Genomic DNA, 17,980 nt, shown 5'->3' with positions numbered 1-17,980 from the left:
CCCGTTCCTTCTGTCTTTCCTCAGGATCTGGTATCCCGTTGGAAAGATGGCATCTGTTATCATACCTGTAAGCTTGGTTTCTGTGAGCGCTATGATGTCCGGTGATGCCTCTTTGACTCTTTCATGCCACGCCTCCCACTTGTTTGTTATTCCAACAGCGTTTGTGTACCATACCTTCAGTTTCCTTTCCAACACTGTGGTTTGGGGGGCCTGTGTGGTTGGAAGACCTGGTAGCATACTGTGGGATTCTATGGTTGGGGGTTGGGTGGAAGCTGTGGGTAGTGTGTGATAGGTTGTGAGGTTCTGAGGATAGTTGTGTGTGTGCTTGCCCTTGCTGCTCTGTTCTGCTCTGACTGACCTCTGCTGGTTCCATCCTTGTCTCCTTTCCTAGCTCCTTTCACTTTTTTGTCCTCTCCCTCAGCTGCTGTCACTCTGTTTGTGTTCTGTTTCTGTCTAGGAACACCCTCTTGTACTCTTCCGAGTATTTCAACCATGGTTTCTCTTGGAGGATCCTGTTCCGCACTGTTTCCGTCCTGAGAATCAGCTTGATCGGTTGGTTTCTCCCCTTCGAGTAACCCCCTATTCTCTGAAAATTTACAATCTCGTCCATGTCTTCTCCCCCTATTTCCGTGATGATTTTCTAAATCTCCTTTCTTTCTTCCTGCCGTCTTTCAGTGTGTGTCCTTTCCTCTCTCTCCTGAAGCCCATGGATAAACACTGATTTTGCCCTTTCCTCCTCCCATTGCCTCTCCCTCAGTGACTCTGGTTCCTGTCTGTATGTGGTCATTTTCTCCCTTGATCGTGCCTCAGCATTCGACCTATCTCCCTCTCCATCTGCACCCAGCTGCTCTTCCCTTTCACTCCTTGGCCCATCTTGGCAGGCTGATATGACCTTAGCATAATTCATATCTCCTTCCTTCCTGTTCCACCTCTCAGCTTCATATGCTGTGTCCTCTCTGGTCACTGCCCCTGAGACTTGCTTCAGCCTGTTTACCTCAAATTCTAGGGCCCTTACCTTGGCTACTGCAGTTTCGACTTGTGCCTCCCAATTCTTCGTCTCCTTCTCCAACCTGTGTATGTGTGTACTCACCTATTTGTACTCACCTATTTGTGGTTGCAGGGGTCGATTCACAGCTCCTGGCCCCGCCTCTTCGCTGATTGCTACTAGGTCCTCTCTCTCCCTGCCCCATGAGCTCTATCATACCTCGCCTTAAAACTATGTATGGTTCCTGCCTCTACTACATCACTTTCTAGGCTATTCCATGGCCTGACTACTCTATGACTGAAGAAATACTTCCTAACATCCCTTTGATTCATCTGAGTCTTCAACTTCCAATTGTGACCTCTTGTGTCTGTGTCCCATCTCTGGAACATCCCGTCTTTGTCATCCTCGTCTATTCCGCGCAGTATTTTATATGTCGTTATTATGTCTCCTCTGACCCTCCTGTTCTCCAGTGTCGTCAGGCCGATTTCACTCAACCTTCCTTCATAGGACAATCCCCATAGCTCTGGGACTAGTCTTGTTGCAAACCTTTGCAATTTCTCTAATTTCTTGACGTGCTTGACTAGGTGTGGATTCCAAACTGGTGCTGCATACTCCAGTATGGGCCTGACGTAGATGGTATACAGAGTCTTGAACGAATCCTTACTGAGGTATCGGAACGCTATCCATAAGTTTGCCAGGCGCTCGTATGCTGCAGCAGTTATCTGATTGATGTGTGCCTCAGGAGATATGCTCGGTGTTATACTCATCCCCAGATCTTTTTCCTTGAGTGAGGTTTGCAGACTTTGGCCATCTAAACTATATTGTGTGTGTGTGAGTGTGTGTGTGTGTGTGTGCGCGTGTGTGTGTGTGCTCATGTGTGTATGTGTGTGTGTGTGTGCGCGCGTGTGTGTATGCGCGTGTGTGTGTGCGCGTGTGTGTATGTGTGTCTGGAGAGTGATTTCTTGTACAGGTACCACACATGTACCTATTACTATAACATTCATGTACCTATTACCTATTATTCACGTACCTATAATAAGATATTACAAGGACCACAGTGGAAATAAGTCACTGATTATTTTGGATTATCCTGGTGGGTATTTTACATACATGATACTGTTTTTGTAAACACGAACGAGTGGTACTGATCAATAACAACACTGCGTTAGCCAAGGATTCGAACCCATGTTGTACTGGCCAGCTATTGTAAGCGAGAACCACACTGGGTGGTCCTGTAGGTTAAGGCGTCATGTGGTTCTAGCTCACAATGGCGGGCCAATACAACATGGGTTCGAATCCTTGGCTAGCGCAGTAATGTTATTGACATGTTATATGGTATGATATTATATGTAAGTGTATTTGTGTATACCTGAATAAGCTTACTAACTCAGTGTGGTGGCTTAAAGCAGTTCAGTGGTTGGTGGTGTATTGTGGGTGGTGGTGTATTGTGGGTGATGGTGTATTGTGGGTGATGGTGTATTGTGGGTGATGGTGTATTGTGGGTGATGGTGTATTGTGGATGGTGGTGTATTGTGGGTGGTGGTGTATTGTAGGTGGTGGTGTATTGTGGATGGTGGTGTATTGTGGGTGATGGTGTATTGTGGATGGTGGTGTATTGTGGGTGGTGGTGTATTGTGGGTGGTGGTGTATTGTGGATGGTGGTGTATTGTGGGTGATGGTGTATTGTGGGTGATGGTGTATTGTGGGTGATGGTGTATTGTGGGTGATGGTGTATTGTGGATGGTGGTGTATTGTGGGTGGTGGTGTATTGTGGGTGGTGGTGTATTGTGGGTGGTGGTGTATTGTGGATGGTGGTGTATTGTGGGTGATGGTGTATTGTGGGTGGTGGTGTATTGTGGGTGATGGTGTATTGTGGGTGATGGTGTATTGAGGATTGTGGTGTATTGTGGGTGGTGGTGTATTGTGGGTGGTGGTGTATTGTGGGTGGTGGTGTATTGTGGGTGGTGGTGTATTGTGGATGGTGGTGTATTGTGGGTGATGGTGTATTGTGGGTGATGGTGTATTGTGGGTGATGGTGTATTGTGGGTGATGGTGTATTGTGGTTGGTGGTGTATTGTGGGTGGTGGTGTATTGTGGGTGGTGGTGTATTGTGGATGGTGGTGTATTGTGGGTGATGGTGTATTGTGGGTGATGGTGTATTGTGGATGGTGGTGTATTGTGGGTGGTGGTGTATTGTGGGTGGTGCTGTATTGTGAGTGGTGGTATATTGTGGGGGTGGTGTATTGTGGGCGGTGGTGTATTGTGGGTGGTGGTGTTTTGTGGGTGGTGGTGTATTGTGGGTGGTGGTGTATTGTGGGTAGTGGTGTATTGTGGGTGATGGTGTATTGTGGGTGGTGGTGTATTGTGGGTGATGGTGTATTGTGGGTGATGGTGTGTTGTGGGTGATGGTGTGTTGTGGGTGGTGGTGTATTGTGGGTGATGGTGTATTGTGGGTGATGGTGTGTTGTGGTTGGTGGTGTATTGTGGGTGGTGGTGTATTGTGGGTGGTGGTGTATTGTGGGTGATGGTGTATTGTGGGTGGTGGTGTATTGTGGGTGATGGTGTATTGATGGTGATGGTGTGTTGTGGGTGATGATGTGTTGTGGGTGGTGGTGTATTGTGGGTGATGGTGTATTGTGGGTGATGGTGTGTTGTGGGTGATAGTGTGTTGTGGATGGTGGTGTATTGTGGGTGATGGTGTATTGTGGGTGGTGGAGTATTGTGGGTGATGGTGTGTTGTGGGTGGTGGTGTATTGTGGGTGGTGGTGTATTGTGGGTGATGGTGTATTGTGGGTGATGGTGTGTTGTGGGTGGTGGTGTATTGTGGGTGGTGGTGTATTGTGGGTGGTGGTGTATTGTGGGTGGTGGTGTATTGTGGGTGATGGTGTATTGTGGGTGATGGTGTGTTGTGGGTGGTGGTGTATTGTGGGTGGTGGTGTATTGTGGGTTGTGGTGTATTGTGGGGGTGGTGTATTGTGGGCGGTGGTGTATTGTGGGTGGTGGTGTTTTGTGGGTGGTGGCGTATTGTTCGTGGTGGTATATTGTGGGTGGTGGTGTATTGTGGGTGGTGGTGTATTGTGGGTGGTGGTGTATTGTGGGTGGTGGTGTATTGTGGGTGGTGGTGTATTGTGGGTGATGGTGTGTTGTGGGTGGTGGTGTATTGTGGGTGGTGGTGTATTGTGGGTGGTGGTGTATTGTGGGTGGTGGTGTATTGTGGGTGGTGGTGTATTGTGGGCGGTGGTGTATTGTGGGTGGTGGTGTATTGTGGGTGGTGGTGTATTGTGGGTGATGGTGTATTGTGGGTGATGGTGTGTTGTGGGTGGTGGTGTATTGTGGGTGGTGGTGTATTGTGGGTGGTGGTGTATTGTGGGTGGTAGTGTATTGTGGGTGGTGGTGTATTGTGGGGGTGGTGTATTGTGGGCGGTGTGGTGTATTGTCGGTGGTGGTGTTTTTTGGGTGGTGGTGTATTGTGGGTGGTGGTGTATTGTGGGTGGTGGCGTATTGTTCGTGGAGGTGTATTGTGGGTGGTGGTGTATTGTGGGTGGTGGTGTATTGTGGGCGGTGGTGTATTGTGGGTGGTGGTGTATTGTGGGTGGTGGTGTATTGTGGGCGGTGGTGTATTGTGGGTGGTGGTGCATTGTGGGCGGTGGTGTATTTTGGATGGTGGTGTATTGTTCGTGGTGGTGTATTGTGGGTGATGGTGTATTGTTCGTGGTGGTGTATTGTGGGTGCTGGTGTATTGTGGGTGGCGGTGTATTGTGGGCGGTGGTGTATTGTGGGTGGTGGTGTATTGTGGGTGGTGGTCTATTGTAGGTGGTGGTGTATTGTGGGCGGTGGTGTATTGTGGGTGGTGGCGTGTTGTGGGCGGTGGTGTATTGTGGGTGGTGGTGTATTGTGGGTGGTGGTGTATTGTGGGCGGTGGTGTATTGTTGGTGGTGGTGCATTGTGGGTGGTGGTGTATTGTGGGTGGTTGTGTTTTGTGGGTGGTGGTGTATTGTTCGTGGTGGTGTATTGTGGGTGGTGGTGAATTGTGGGTGATATTGTATTGTGGGCGGTGGTGTATTGTGGGCGGTGGTGTATTGTGGGTGGTGGTGTATTGTGGGTGGTGGTGTATTGTGGGTGGTGGTGTATTGTTCGTGGTGGTGTATTGTGGGTGGTGGTGTATTGTTCGTGGTGGTGTATTGTGGGTGGTGGTGTATTGTGGGTGGTGGTGTATTGTGGGCAGTGGTGTATTGTGGGCGGTGGTGTATTGTTGGTAGTGGTGTGTTGTGGGTGGTGATGTTTTGTGGGTGGTGGTGTATTGTGGGTGGTGGTGCATTGTGGGCGGTGGTGTATTTTGGGTGGTGGTGTACTGTTCGTGGTGGTGTATTGTGGGTGGTGGTGTATTGTTCGTGGTGGTGTATTGTGGGTGGTGGTGTATTGTGGGTGGCGGTGTATTGTGGGCGGTGGTGTATTGTGGGTGGTGGTGTATTGTGGGTGGTGGTGTATTGTGGGTGGTGGTGTATTGTTCGTGGTGGTGTATTGTGGGTGGTGGTGTATTGTTCGTGATGGTGTATTGTGGGTGGTGGTGTATTGTGGGTGGTGGTGTATTGTGGGCAGTGGTGTATTGTGGGCGGTGGTGTATTGTTGGTAGTGGTGTGTTGTGGGTGGTGATGTATTGTGGGTGGTGGTGTATTGTGGGTGGTGGTGTATTGTGGGTGGCGGTGTATTGTGAGCGGTGGCGTATTGTGGGTGGTGGTGTATTGTGGGCGGTGCTGTATTGTGGGTGGTGGTGTATTGTGGGAGGTGGTGTGTTGTGGGCGGTGGTATATTATGGGTGGTGGTGTATTGTGGGCGGTGGTGTTTGTGGGTGGTGGTGTATTGTGGGCGGTGGTGTATTGAGGGTGGTGGTGTATTGTGGGCGGTGGTGTATAGTGGGTGGTGGTGTATTGTGGGTGGTGGTGTATTGTGGGCGGTGGTGTATTGTGGATGGTGGTGTATTGTGGGCGGTGGAGTATTGTTCGTGGTAGTGTAATGTGGGTTGTGGTGTATTGTGGGTGGTGGTGTATTGTTCGTGGTAGTGTAATGTGGGTTGTGGTGTATTGTGGGTGGTGGTGTATTGTTCGTGGTAGTGTATTGTGGGTTGTGGTGTATTGTGGGTGGTGGTGTATTGCTCGTGGTGGTGTATTGTGAGCGGTGGTGTATTTTGGGTGGTGGTGTATTGTGGGCAGTGGTGTATTATGGGTTTTGGTATATTGTGGGCGGTGGTGTATTGTGGGTGGTGGTGTATTATGGGTGGAAGTGTGTTGTGGGTGGAGGTGTATTGTGGGTGGCGGTGTATTGTGGGTGGTGGTGTATTGTGGTCTGTGGTGTACTGTGAGTGGTGGTGTATTGTGGGTGGTGGTGTATTGTGGGCGGTGGTGTATTGTGGGTGGTGGTGTATTGTGGGCGGTGGTGTATTGTTCGTGGTAGTGTATTGTGGGTTTTGGTGTATTGTGGGTGGTGGTGTATTGTTCGTGGTAGTGTATTGTGGGTTGTGGTGTATTGTGGGTTGTGGTGTATTGTGGGTGGTGGTGTTTTGTGCGTGGAAGTGTATTGTGAGTGGTGGTGTATTGTGGGTGGTGGTGTATTGTGGTCGGTGCTGTACTGTGGGTGGTGATGTATTGTGTGTGGTGTATTGTGGGCGGTGGTGTATTGTGGGAGGTGGTGTATTGTGGGTTACCTGGAGGTTACCTGGAGGTTATTCCGGGGATCAACGCCCCCGCGGCCCGGTCCATGACCAGGCCTCCCGATGGATCAGGGCCTGATCAACTAGGCTGTTACTGCTGGCCGCAAGCAGTCCGACGTACGAGCCACAGCCCGGCTGATCCGGCACTGACTTTAGGTATCTGTCCAGCTCTCTCTTGAAGGCAGCCAGGGGTTTATTGGCAATTCCCCTAATGCTTGATGGGAGGCTGTTGAACAGTTTTGGGCCCCGGACACTTATGGTGTTTTCTCTTAGTGTACCAATGGCGCCCCTACTTTTTATTGGCGGCATTTTGCATCGCCTGCCCAGTCTTTTACTTTCGTAGGGAGTGATTTCTGTGTGCAGATTTGGGACCAGTCCTTCCAAGATTTTCCAAGTGTAGATTATGATATATCTCTCCCTCCTGCGTTCCAACGAGTACAAGTCAAGTGATTCCAAGCGTTCCCAGTAGTTAAGGTGCTTGACAGAACTTATACGTGCAGTAAAGGATCTCTGTACACTCTCTAGGTCTGCGATTTCACCTGCTTTTTATGGAGATGTTAATGTACAGCAGTATTCCAGCCTAGAGAGAACAAGTGATTTGAAAAGGATCATCATGGGCTTGGCATCTCTCGTTTTGAAAGTTCTCATTATCCATCCTATCATTTTCTTTGCACGTGCGATCGTGGCACTGTTGTGATCCTTGAAAGTGAGATCCTCAGACATTACTACTCCCAGGTCCCTTACATTATTTTTCCGCTCTATTGTATGGCCGGAGTCAGTAGTATACTCTGTTCTAGTTATTATCTCCTCCAGTTTTCCATAACGGAGTAGTTGGAATTTGTCCTCATTGAACATCATATTGTTTACCGTTGCCCACTGGAAAACTTTGTTTATATCTTCTTGGAGATTAACCGCGTCCTCAGCAGATGACAGCCTCATGCAGATCCTAGTATCATCCGCAAAGGATGATACGGTGCTGTGGTGTATATCTCTGTTTATGTCTGATATGAGGATAAGGAATAAGATGGGGGCGAGTACTGTGCCTTGTGGAACAGAGCTCTTCACTATGGCAGCCTCCGATTTAACTCTGTTGACCACTACTCTTTGTGTTCGATTTGTTAGGAAGTTGAAGATCCATCTCCCCACTTTCCCAGTTATTCCTTTAGCACGTATTTTATGGGCTATTACGCCATGATCGCATTTGTCAAATGCTTTTGCAAAGTCTGTGTATATTACATCTGCATTCTGATTTTCTTCCAGTGCATCCAAGGCCATGTCATAGTGATCCAGTAGTTGTGAGAGGCAGGAGCGACCTGCCCTGAACCCATGTTGCCCTGGATTGTGCAGATTTTGGGAATCCAGGTGATTTGCAATCCTGCTTCTTAGCACTCTTTCAAAGTTTTTATGATGTGGGATGTCAGAGGTATTGGTCTATAGTTCTTAGCTAATGCTTTGCTGCCACCTTTATGGAGTGGGGCTATATCCGTTGTTTTAAGTGACTGTGGAATTTCACCCATGTCCAAGCTCCTCCTCCATAGTGTACTTAGGGCACGCGAGAGGGGTTTCTTGCAGTTCTTAATGAAAACAGAGTTCCACGAGTCTGGGCCCGGGGCTGAGTGCATAGGCATGTTGTCAATGGCTTTTTCGAAATCTATCGGAGTTAGGGTAATGTCGGAAATCTGGCATACATTTATGGAGTTTTGAGGCTCATTCATGAAGAAATCATTTGGGTCGTCGATCCTCAGACCGATTAGTGGTTCACTAAACACAGAGTCGTACTGGGATTTCAATATTTCACTCATTTCCTTGTTGTCGTCTGTGTAAGTCCCATCCTGTCTGAGTAAGGGCCCGATACTAGATGTGGTATTTGCCTTGTTTTTGGCATATGAAAAGAAATATTTTGAATTTCTTTCAATTTCACTAATAGCTTTAAGCTCCTCCTGCCTCTCCTGGTTCCTGTAAGAGTCATTTAGCTTAAGTTCGATAGTTTCCACTTCCCTGGTCAGCGCCTCCTTTCGTGTATCAGATATTCTAGCACTCCTGAGGAGCTCAGTGACTCTTCGTCGTCTTCTGTAGAGGGAGCGTCTTTTTCTCTCCAGTTTACTCCTGCTCTTCTTCTTTCTTAGGGGAATATGTCTAGAACATGCTTCGGCTACCAGGAAGTTGATCCTTTCAATGCACTGGTTTGGATCCATGTCATTTAAGACATCTTCCCAACATGTTTCGTTTAGGACATGGTTTACCTGGTCCCAGTTGATGTTCTTGTTGTTGAAATTGTATTTTGTGACGACACATTCACAGGTACATGCAATCTGCTGTTCAGGACCCCTATGCATGTACGTCTGGACTTCGATTAGATTGTGATCGGAATTAGTTGTTTTTGATATTCTTATGTCTCTTATCTCATTATTTGTGAAGATAAGGTCAAGTGTGTTTTCTAGTCTTGTTGGCTCCACTATCTGCTGGCTTAAGGTGTGTTTTTCGCAGAGACTTAGTAGCTCATGTGTGTGTGACCTTTCATCTGCGCTACCTCCGGGGATTGTTTCAGCTATAACATTATTTGCTACATTCTTCCATTTTGTATGCCTTAGGTTGAAATCACCAAGCAGTAAGATGTTTGGGGATGGAGCTGGAAGGTTTTCCAAACAGTAATCGATTTTCAGTAGCTGTTCCTTGAACTGTTGGGAGGTTGCATCTGGTGGCTTGTATACAACCACAATGACTAGGTTTTGGTTCTCGATCTTTATTGATAGAACTTCAACTACCTCATTTGTGGTGTTCAGCAACTCCGTGCAGATAAGGGACTCTTTGACATACAGGCCAACCCCCCCTTGTTGCCTGTTTTTTCTGTCGCATCTAAAAAGGTTGTAACCACTTATCCATATTTCACTGTCAAAGTGATCTTCTGTGTGAGTCTCTGTGAAGGCTGCAAACATTGCATTAGACTCCACTAAAAGTCCACTGATAAAAGGTATTTTGTTGTTGGTGGATGGCTTAAGGCCCTGTATATTAGCAAATATGAACGATGTTGTATTCTGTGTTTATTGGGGGGATTTTGTTATTGGCATCAGTAGTGGGTGGTGGTGTATTGTGGGTGGTGGTGTATTGTGGGTGGTGGTGTATTGTGGGTGGTGGTGTTTTGTGGGTGGTGGTGTATTGTGGGTGGTGGTGTATTGTGGGTGGTGGTGTATTGTGGGTGGTGGTGTATTGTGGGTGGTGGTGTATTGTGGGTGGTGGTGTATTGTGGGCGGTGGTGTATTGTGGGTGGTGGTGTATTGTGGGTGGAAGTGTATTGTGGGTGGAGGTGTATTGTGAGTGGTGGTGTATTGTGGGTGGTGGTGTATTGTGGGTGGTGGTGTATTGTGGGTGGTGGTGTATTGTGGGTGGTGGTGTATTGTGGGTGGTGGTGTTTTGTGGGTGGTGGTGTATTGTGGGTGGTGGTGTATTGTGGGTGGTGGTGTATTGTGGGTGGTGGTGTATTGTGGGTGGTGGTGTATTGTGGGTGGTGGTGTATTGTGGGCGGTGGTGTATTGTGGGTGGTGGTGTATTGTGGGTGGAAGTGTATTGTGGGTGGAGGTGTATTGTGAGTGGTGGTGTATTGTGGGTGGTGGTGTATTGTGGGTGGTGGTGTATTGTGGGTGGTGGTGTATTGTGGGTGGTGGTGTATTGTGGGTGGTGGTGTATTGTGGGTGGTGGTGTATTGTGGGTGGTGGTGTATTGTGGGTGGTGGTGTATTGTGGGTGGTGGTGTATTGTGGGTGGTGGTGCATTGTGGGTGGTGGTGTATTGTGGGTGGTGGTGTATTGTGGGTGGTGGTGGTGTATTGTGGGTGGTGGTGTATTGTGGGTGGTGGTGTATTGTGGGCGGTAGTGTATTGTGGGTTGTGGTGTATTGTGGGTGGTGGTGTATTGTGGGTGGTGGTGTATTGTGGGTGGTGGTGTATTGTGGGTGCTGGTGTATTGTGGGTGGTGGTGTATTGTGGGCGGTGGTGTATTGTGGGTGGTGGTGTATTGTGGGTGGTGGTGTATTGTGGGTGGTGGTGTATTGTGGGTGGTGGTGTATTGTGGGTGGTGGTGTATTGTGGGCGGTGGTGTATTGTGGGTGGTGGTGTATTGTGGGTGGAAGTGTATTGTGGGTGGAGGTGTATTGTGAGTGGTGGTGTATTGTGGGTGGTGGTGTATTGTGGGTGGTGGTGTATTGTGGGTGGTGGTGTATTGTGGGTGGTGGTGTGTTGTGGGTGTTGTTGGGTGGTCACTGTGTCACACACCGCCCAGTAAACAACACGTCATCACGCTGGATTTAGATCTACTCAAGCCTCTAATTCTATTTCCATCACACATTATTACATTATTAACCCATCTATTATTACATTATTAACCCATCTATTATTACATTATTAACCCATCTATTATTACATTATTAACCCATCTATTATTACATTATTAACCCATCTATTATTACATTATTAACACCTCTGTTATTACATGTAATACCTGACACAACTTTCCTTACCTTCTTCTTTACCTTCATCCTCAAACAATACAACCATGTGAGACTGGGTCCTTTTTCTACAACATACCTAATAAATTACTTTGCTTGGGTGTATCTATATCTAACTGCTTCCTGCGATCAGCAGGAGTCTCCAGTGATGACACTGTGTCAGTAACAGACTCCTGCTGGAGGTGTCAACAACAGCAGATGCAGCACTGGTAGTAGACTCCTGTTGGAGGTGTCAACAACAGCAGATGCAACAATGCTAGTAGACTCCTGCTGGAGGTGTCAACAACAGTAGGTGTAGCACTGCTAGTAGACACCTGCTGAACGTGTCAACATCAGCGGGTGTAGCACTGCTAGTAGATTCCTGCTGGAGATGTCAACAAAAGCAGATGCAGCATTGTTAGTAAACTCATGCTGGAGGTGTCAACAACATAGTAGACTCCTGCTGGATGTGTCAATAACAGCAGGTGTAGCACTGCTAGTAGACTCTTGCTGAAGGTGTCAACAACAGCAGGTGTAGCACTGCTAGTAAACTCCTGCTGGAGGTGTCAACAACATAGTAGACTCCTGCTGGAGGTGTCAATAACATCAGGTGCAGCACTGCTAGTAGGCTCCTGCTGGAGGTGTCAACAAAAGCAGATGCAGCACTGCTAGTAGACTCTTGCTGGAGGTGACAACAACAGCACATGCAACACCGCTAGTAGACTCTTGCTGGAGGGGACAACAATAGCAGATGCAGCACTGCTAGTAGACTTGCTGGAGGCGAAAACAACAGCAGATGCAGCACTGCTGGTAGAGTCCTGCTGGAGGTGACAATAACAGCACATGCAGCACTGCTAGTTGACTCCTGTTTTAGGTGTCAACAACAACAGATGCAGCACTGCTAGTAGACTTGCTGGAGGTGACAACAACAGCAGGTGCAGCACTGCCACTAGACTCCTGCTGAACGTGTCAACAACAACAGATGCAGCACTGCTAATAGACTCCTGCTGGAGGTGTCAGCAACAGTAGGTGCAGCACTACTAGTAGACTCCTGCTGGATGTGTCAACAGCAAATGCAGCACTGCTAGTAGACTCCTGCTAGATGTGTCAACAACAGCAGGTGCAGCACTGCTAGTAGACTGCTGCTGGAGGTGACAACAACAGCAGATGCAACACTGCTATTAGACTCCTGCTGGAGGTGTCAACAAGAGCAGATGCAACCCTGCTAGTAGGCTCCTGCTAAAGGTTTCAACAACAGTAGATGCAGCGTGTCAACAACAGCAGGTGCACCACTGCTAGTAGACTCCTGTTGGTGGTGTCAACAGCAACAGATGCTGCACTGCTAGTAGACTCCTGCTTGAGGTGTCAACAACAGCAGGTGCAGCACTGCTAGTAGACTCCTGTTGATGGTGTCAACAACAGCAGATGCAGCACTGCTAGTAGACTCCTGCTGGAAGTGTCAACAACAGCAGATGCAGCACTGCTAGTAGACTCCTGCTGGAGATGTCGACAACATCAGGTGCAGCACTGCTAGTAGACTCCTGCTGGAGATGTCATCAACAGCAAATGCAGCACTGCTAGTAGACTCCTGCTAAGATCCTTCAGTGTATATAACTGGTGATAAATTATTACAAATCTCCTCACCTTGTGTACTTGAAGACTTGTGTAGCCTCACCTTGTGTACTTGAAGACTTGTGTAGCCTCACCTCGTGTACTTGAAGACTTGTGTAGCCTCACCTCGTGTACTTGAAGACTTGTGTAGCCTCACCTTGTGTACTTGAAGACTTGTGTAGCCTCACCTCGTGTACTTGAAGACTTGTGTAGCCTCACCTCGTGTACTTGAAGACTTGTGTAGCCTCACCTTGTGTACTTGAAGACTTGTGTAGCCTCACCTCGTGTACTTGAAGACTTGTGTAGCCTCACCTCGTGTACTTGAAGACTTGTGTAGCCTCACCTTGTGTACTTGAAGACTTGTGTAGCCTCACCTCGTGTACTTGAAGACTTGTGTAGCCTCACCTCGTGTACTTGAAGACTTGTGTAGCCTCACCTCATGTACTTGAAGACTTGTGTAGCCTCACCTCAAGTACTTGAAGACTTGTGTAGCCTCACCTCGTGTACTTGAAGACTTGTGTAGCCTCACCTCGTGCACTTGAAGACTTGTGTAGCCTCACCTCATGTACTTGAAGACTTGTGTAGCCTCACCTCGTGCACTTGAAGACTTGTGTAGCCTCACCTCGTGTACTTGAAGACTTGTGTAGCCTCACCTTGTGTACTTGAAGACTTGTGTAGCCTCACCTTGTGTACTTGAAGACTTGTGTAGCCTCACCTCGTGTACTTGAAGACTTGTGTAGCCTCACCTCGTGTACTTGAAGACTTGTGTAGCCTCACCTCGTGTACTTGAAGACTTGTGTAGCCTCACCTCGTGTACTTGAAGACTTGTGTAGCCTCACCTTGTGTACTTGAAGACTTGTGTAGCCTCACCTTGTGTACTTGAAGACTTGTGTAGCCTCACCTCGTGTACTTGAAGACTTGTGTAGCCTCACCTCGTGTACTTGAAGACTTGTGTAGCCTCACCTCGTGTACTTGAAGACTTGTGTAGCCTCACCTCGTGTACTTGAAGACTTGTGTAGCCTCACCTCGTGTACTTGAAGACTTGTGTAGCCTCACCTCGTGTACTTGAAGACGGCACCACACACAGCCGAAAGTTGATATACCATAGTGATTTATGTGTGAGTGCAACGATCCTTAACACCCTTCACCCCATAACATCCTTTTTGGCTAGCTCCCCTTTCCCCTAGCTCACTTAAGCCCTTGCTCCCTTTGCCCTTAGCTTCCTTTACCCTTAGCTCCCTTAACCCATAGCTCCACACTGCACACGACCCTCTCATATTTAATATCCCCACTCACTTTCTCTCTCTCTCTCTCTCTCTCTCTCTCTCTCTCTCTCTCTCTCTCTCTCTCTCTCTCTCTCTCTCTCTCTCTCTCTCTCTCTCTCTCTCTCTCTCTCTCTCTCTCTCTGTCTCTCTCTGTCTCTCTCTTGCTCTCTCTCTCTCCATATCGCCCATCACTCCTGGCACCCCTGGCCCTCTTAAGGGCCACCAAGTGCCAGACATATCTCTAGTCTTGGCACTGTCAGAGAGCCATGTGGCACCCCTGTTTATTGACACCCACAGTGCGGCCAAGACAGTGCCTCACTGCAGTGCTTCTTCTCAGTGCCAACAGTGAAACACTGCTGCCTCACAGTGCCTCTTTCTACTCTTATTCTTTCTGTGGTGTTCTGTTGTGTCATGTGGTGTGTCATGTTGTGTCATGTAGTGTGCCATGATGTGTCATGTGGTGGTGTCATGTTGTGTCATGTGGTGGTGTCACGTTGTGTCACATGGTGGTGTCATGTTGTGTCATGTGGTGGTGTTGTGTCATGTGATGTATCATGCTGTGTCATGTGGTGGTGTTATGCTGTGTCATGTGGTGGTGTCATGCTGTGTCATGTGGTGGTGTTATGTTGCCATGCGGTGTGTCATGCTGTCATGTGGTGGTGTTATGTTGTGTCATGTTGTGTCATGCTGTGTCATGTGGTGGTGTCATGTTGTGTCAGGTGGTGGTGTCATGTTGTGTCACGTGGTGGTGTCATGTTGTGTCATGTGGTGGTGTTGTGTCATGTGATGTATCATGCTGTGTCATGTGGTAGTGTTATGTTGTGTCATGTGGTGTGTCATGCTGTGTCATGTGGTGGTGTCATGTTGTGTCACGTGGTGGTGTCATGTTGTGCCATGTGGTGGTGTTATGTTTTGTCATGTGATGTATCATGCTGTGTCATGTGGTGGTGTTATGTTGTCATGTGGTGTGCCATGCTGTGTCATGTGGTGGTGTCATGTTGTGTCATGTGGTGGTGTGGTCATGTTAAGTCATGTAGTGGTTTCTGGGGTCAAGTCTAACCTCCTGGCCTCGCCATACCTATTCTTACAGCTGTGTCCGGAGTCTACTGGAATATTGCTGTACACTAACAGCCAATCTTAGGCAGACGACTCTGCAGACCTGAAGAATATACAGAGAACTTTCACTGTCTCAGTAGTATCAGTTCCCAGTAGTACCAGTTACCAGTAACCAGTTACCAGTAGCATGACTCACTACCAACCGTCTGTGTGAATCACTTGTTATTCACTATTCAGCTGACCTAGCATATTTTGAATGCCGCTACCCTCCGAGGCACTCAGCGGGCGAGTTCAAGTAGTGGCGTTAGAGAGGCGGTAGGTCAAAGCTTGGTGCTCCCCCTATATTCCATCCAATATACTAGAACATCCAACGTGAGTGTTATTACCCAATCCACGTTATCGAACTCCCACATGACAACTGCACGTATAATTATAGCAAACACCTTAATTTCTGGGAATGTTTGAAGTCCCTTGACCTGTACTCCCTGGAATGCAGGCGAAAGAGATACATCATAATTTACACCTGGAAAGTCCTAGAGGTACTAGTGCCAAATGTGCACATGGAAATCACTCCCTACGAAAGCAAAAGACTAGACAGTTGGTGCAACAATCCCCCAATGAAAAGCAGAGGCGCCATTAGTACGCTAAGAGACAATACAATAAGCGTCCGTGGCCCAAGACTGTTCAACAACCTCACATCATACATAAAGGGGATTAGGCACCTAAGTCAGTACCTGACCAGCCGGGTGTCCAGAGGTATCCAGAGGTACCCAAAAGTATCCAGAGGTACCCAGTAGTACCAGGAGTACCTGAAGTACCCAGAAGTACCCAGAGATATCCAGAAGTACCCAGAGATACCCAGAAGTTTCCAAAAATATCCAGAAGTACCCAGAGATACCCAGAAGAACCTATATGTATCCAAAGGTTCCCTCGGGGATCCACAGGTACCCACAGGGAACCTCAAGTACCCACAAGAACCCACAAGTGCCCAACAGGCCAAGGTATCAACACACATCAAGTACCTACTTACACGGGTAAGTAGGTACCAGAACCTAGCCATTACCACCGCCTCCTAGCCTTGGTCTATTGGCTAGCTGAGAACCAATAGCTGGCCAGAAGTGATGTTATTGGCTGTCGGAGAAATAATAGCCGGCCAGAAGTGATGTTATTGGCTGCCTGACAGCCAATAACTGGCCAGGAGTGAGGTTATTGGCTACAGCTACTGAGGTTCAGGTGACTCACCTTGTAACAGGCGGCGCGGCAGGTGGGAGGAGCGTGGGAGCAGCAGGTACCTTCACCTGGGAAACAACAATAGCAGTTAGGTGAAGGCTGATAGGTCCTGTCAGGAGGATGTGAGTAGTTGGGAGAACATGGGAGTGTATGGGAGTACATGGGAGTTTATGGGAGCACATGAATTCTTGGAAGTACATAGTACATGGGAGCACATAAGAATACATGGGGGCACCTGTAAGTTCGTGGGAGTACAGGGGATTACTGCATGCCCAGTTGGCTTCATATTTCGCTGCACTATGGTTCTGACACCTTGTGGCATAGGCCTACCCAGCTCATCCCGTACCACGCTTACCCTGCCTCACTCAAACAGCCGACTTCACTCAATCAATCAGTCAATCAAGTTTATTCTCTATAAGAATTACAATGCGGGGTTTACAGATTTTGGATATTGTGTGGTTTACATGTTTTAAAATACTAATTACAGAGGGGGCCACTAGGACACCTAGCATGGCTAGGCATTTCGGGCAGACTTAGATTAATTCTAAACTTTAAATTATTACAGATTATGGTATTAAGGCTAAGTGACTACATTATAGTTTGTGAGTTTACACAATGTGAATGCTTTTGTTTTGGCACAATACATAGTGTCTATATTGGAGTATCATAGGCAAGCTTATGACTAGTTAGGATTCATTATTTTAAGATTAAGATTCGTATTTCTGTGTTTATAGTCAGTGGGTGAGTGAGTGTAAGTGTGAACCACCAGGTGGTTATCATGTAGTTAGTTGTCGGGGTGGATCAGGGAGATAAGATGTTTTCTAACTGTAGTTTTGAAAGTGATGAATGTGTCTGCAGTTCTAGAGTTTTCAGGTTGGGTGTTCCAGATTTTAGGTCCTTTGAAATACATTGAATTTCTGTAAAGGTTTAGTCAGACACGGGGAATGTCACAGAGATGTTTGTGTCTGGTGTTATGCCTGTGGATCCTGTCGCAACTATCTAGAAAGCGTTTTAGGTCAAGGTTAATATTGGAATTTAAGGTCCTGTAGATGTAGATTGCACAGGAAACAAGGTATACTCCGTCACACTCTCCTGGGCATGGCACTCTTGGGCCAGGGCACTCCTGGGCCAGGGCACTAAACACACTGCCTGTGTACCAAGAACCCAAATAAAGTAACAAGCCTCCGAAGCCTTATTACTGATACCCAGCTTGCACAGGATGCAAATCAATTGTAATGTTACCTCTAAATACATAAGAGTACATGGAAGTACATGGGATTATCTTTAAGTACAATGGAGTACATGTACATGGGAGTACACTAGAGTACATGGGATTATTCTGTAATACATAGAAAGTACATGGGAGAGACAGGCAGCAAAGGACATGGGAGTCCACACCGAGTCAATCTACCTAGAACTGTCTACTGCTATCTAGATTAAGAACTATCGTTCATTATCTAGGTGCTTGAGGGAAGGGGTCAGGGATAGTGAAGCAGAAGGCTCTCTCCCCACCCTCCCTCCCCCTGTCATCATGAAAACTGGTGCAGATGCTGAACATATATCAGGGATCTGTGGAGTTCAGAATGACCTCATCTTCTGGTTGTATGTAACGGTTGAGTGTGGGTTGATTGAGGGTTTGTGGGCTGAA

At 47.7% G+C, this 17,980-nt stretch overlaps 1 protein-coding gene across 3 annotated transcripts in view; it reads right to left on the bottom strand.

Annotated features, from left to right (window-relative positions):
• The window catches only part of Reck (Reversion-inducing-cysteine-rich protein with kazal motifs), a 230,510-nt gene that overhangs the window by 146,737 nt on the left and 65,793 nt on the right, over positions 1-17,980 (bottom strand). For all 3 annotated transcript variants that reach the window (XM_070082959.1, XM_070082961.1, XM_070082962.1), the window contains one exon: positions 16,345-16,400. In XM_070082959.1, coding sequence (XP_069939060.1) covers positions 16,345-16,400 — 56 coding nt within the window. The remainder of the gene's footprint in view (positions 1-16,344; positions 16,401-17,980) is intronic.

Source organism: Cherax quadricarinatus, chromosome 8 (genome assembly GCF_038502225.1).
Source record: "Cherax quadricarinatus isolate ZL_2023a chromosome 8, ASM3850222v1, whole genome shotgun sequence".
Lineage (NCBI taxonomy): Eukaryota > Metazoa > Arthropoda > Malacostraca > Decapoda > Parastacidae > Cherax > Cherax quadricarinatus.
The sequence above is the reverse complement of the archived record's forward strand: the minus strand, read 5'-3'. Positions and strand labels throughout refer to the sequence as shown.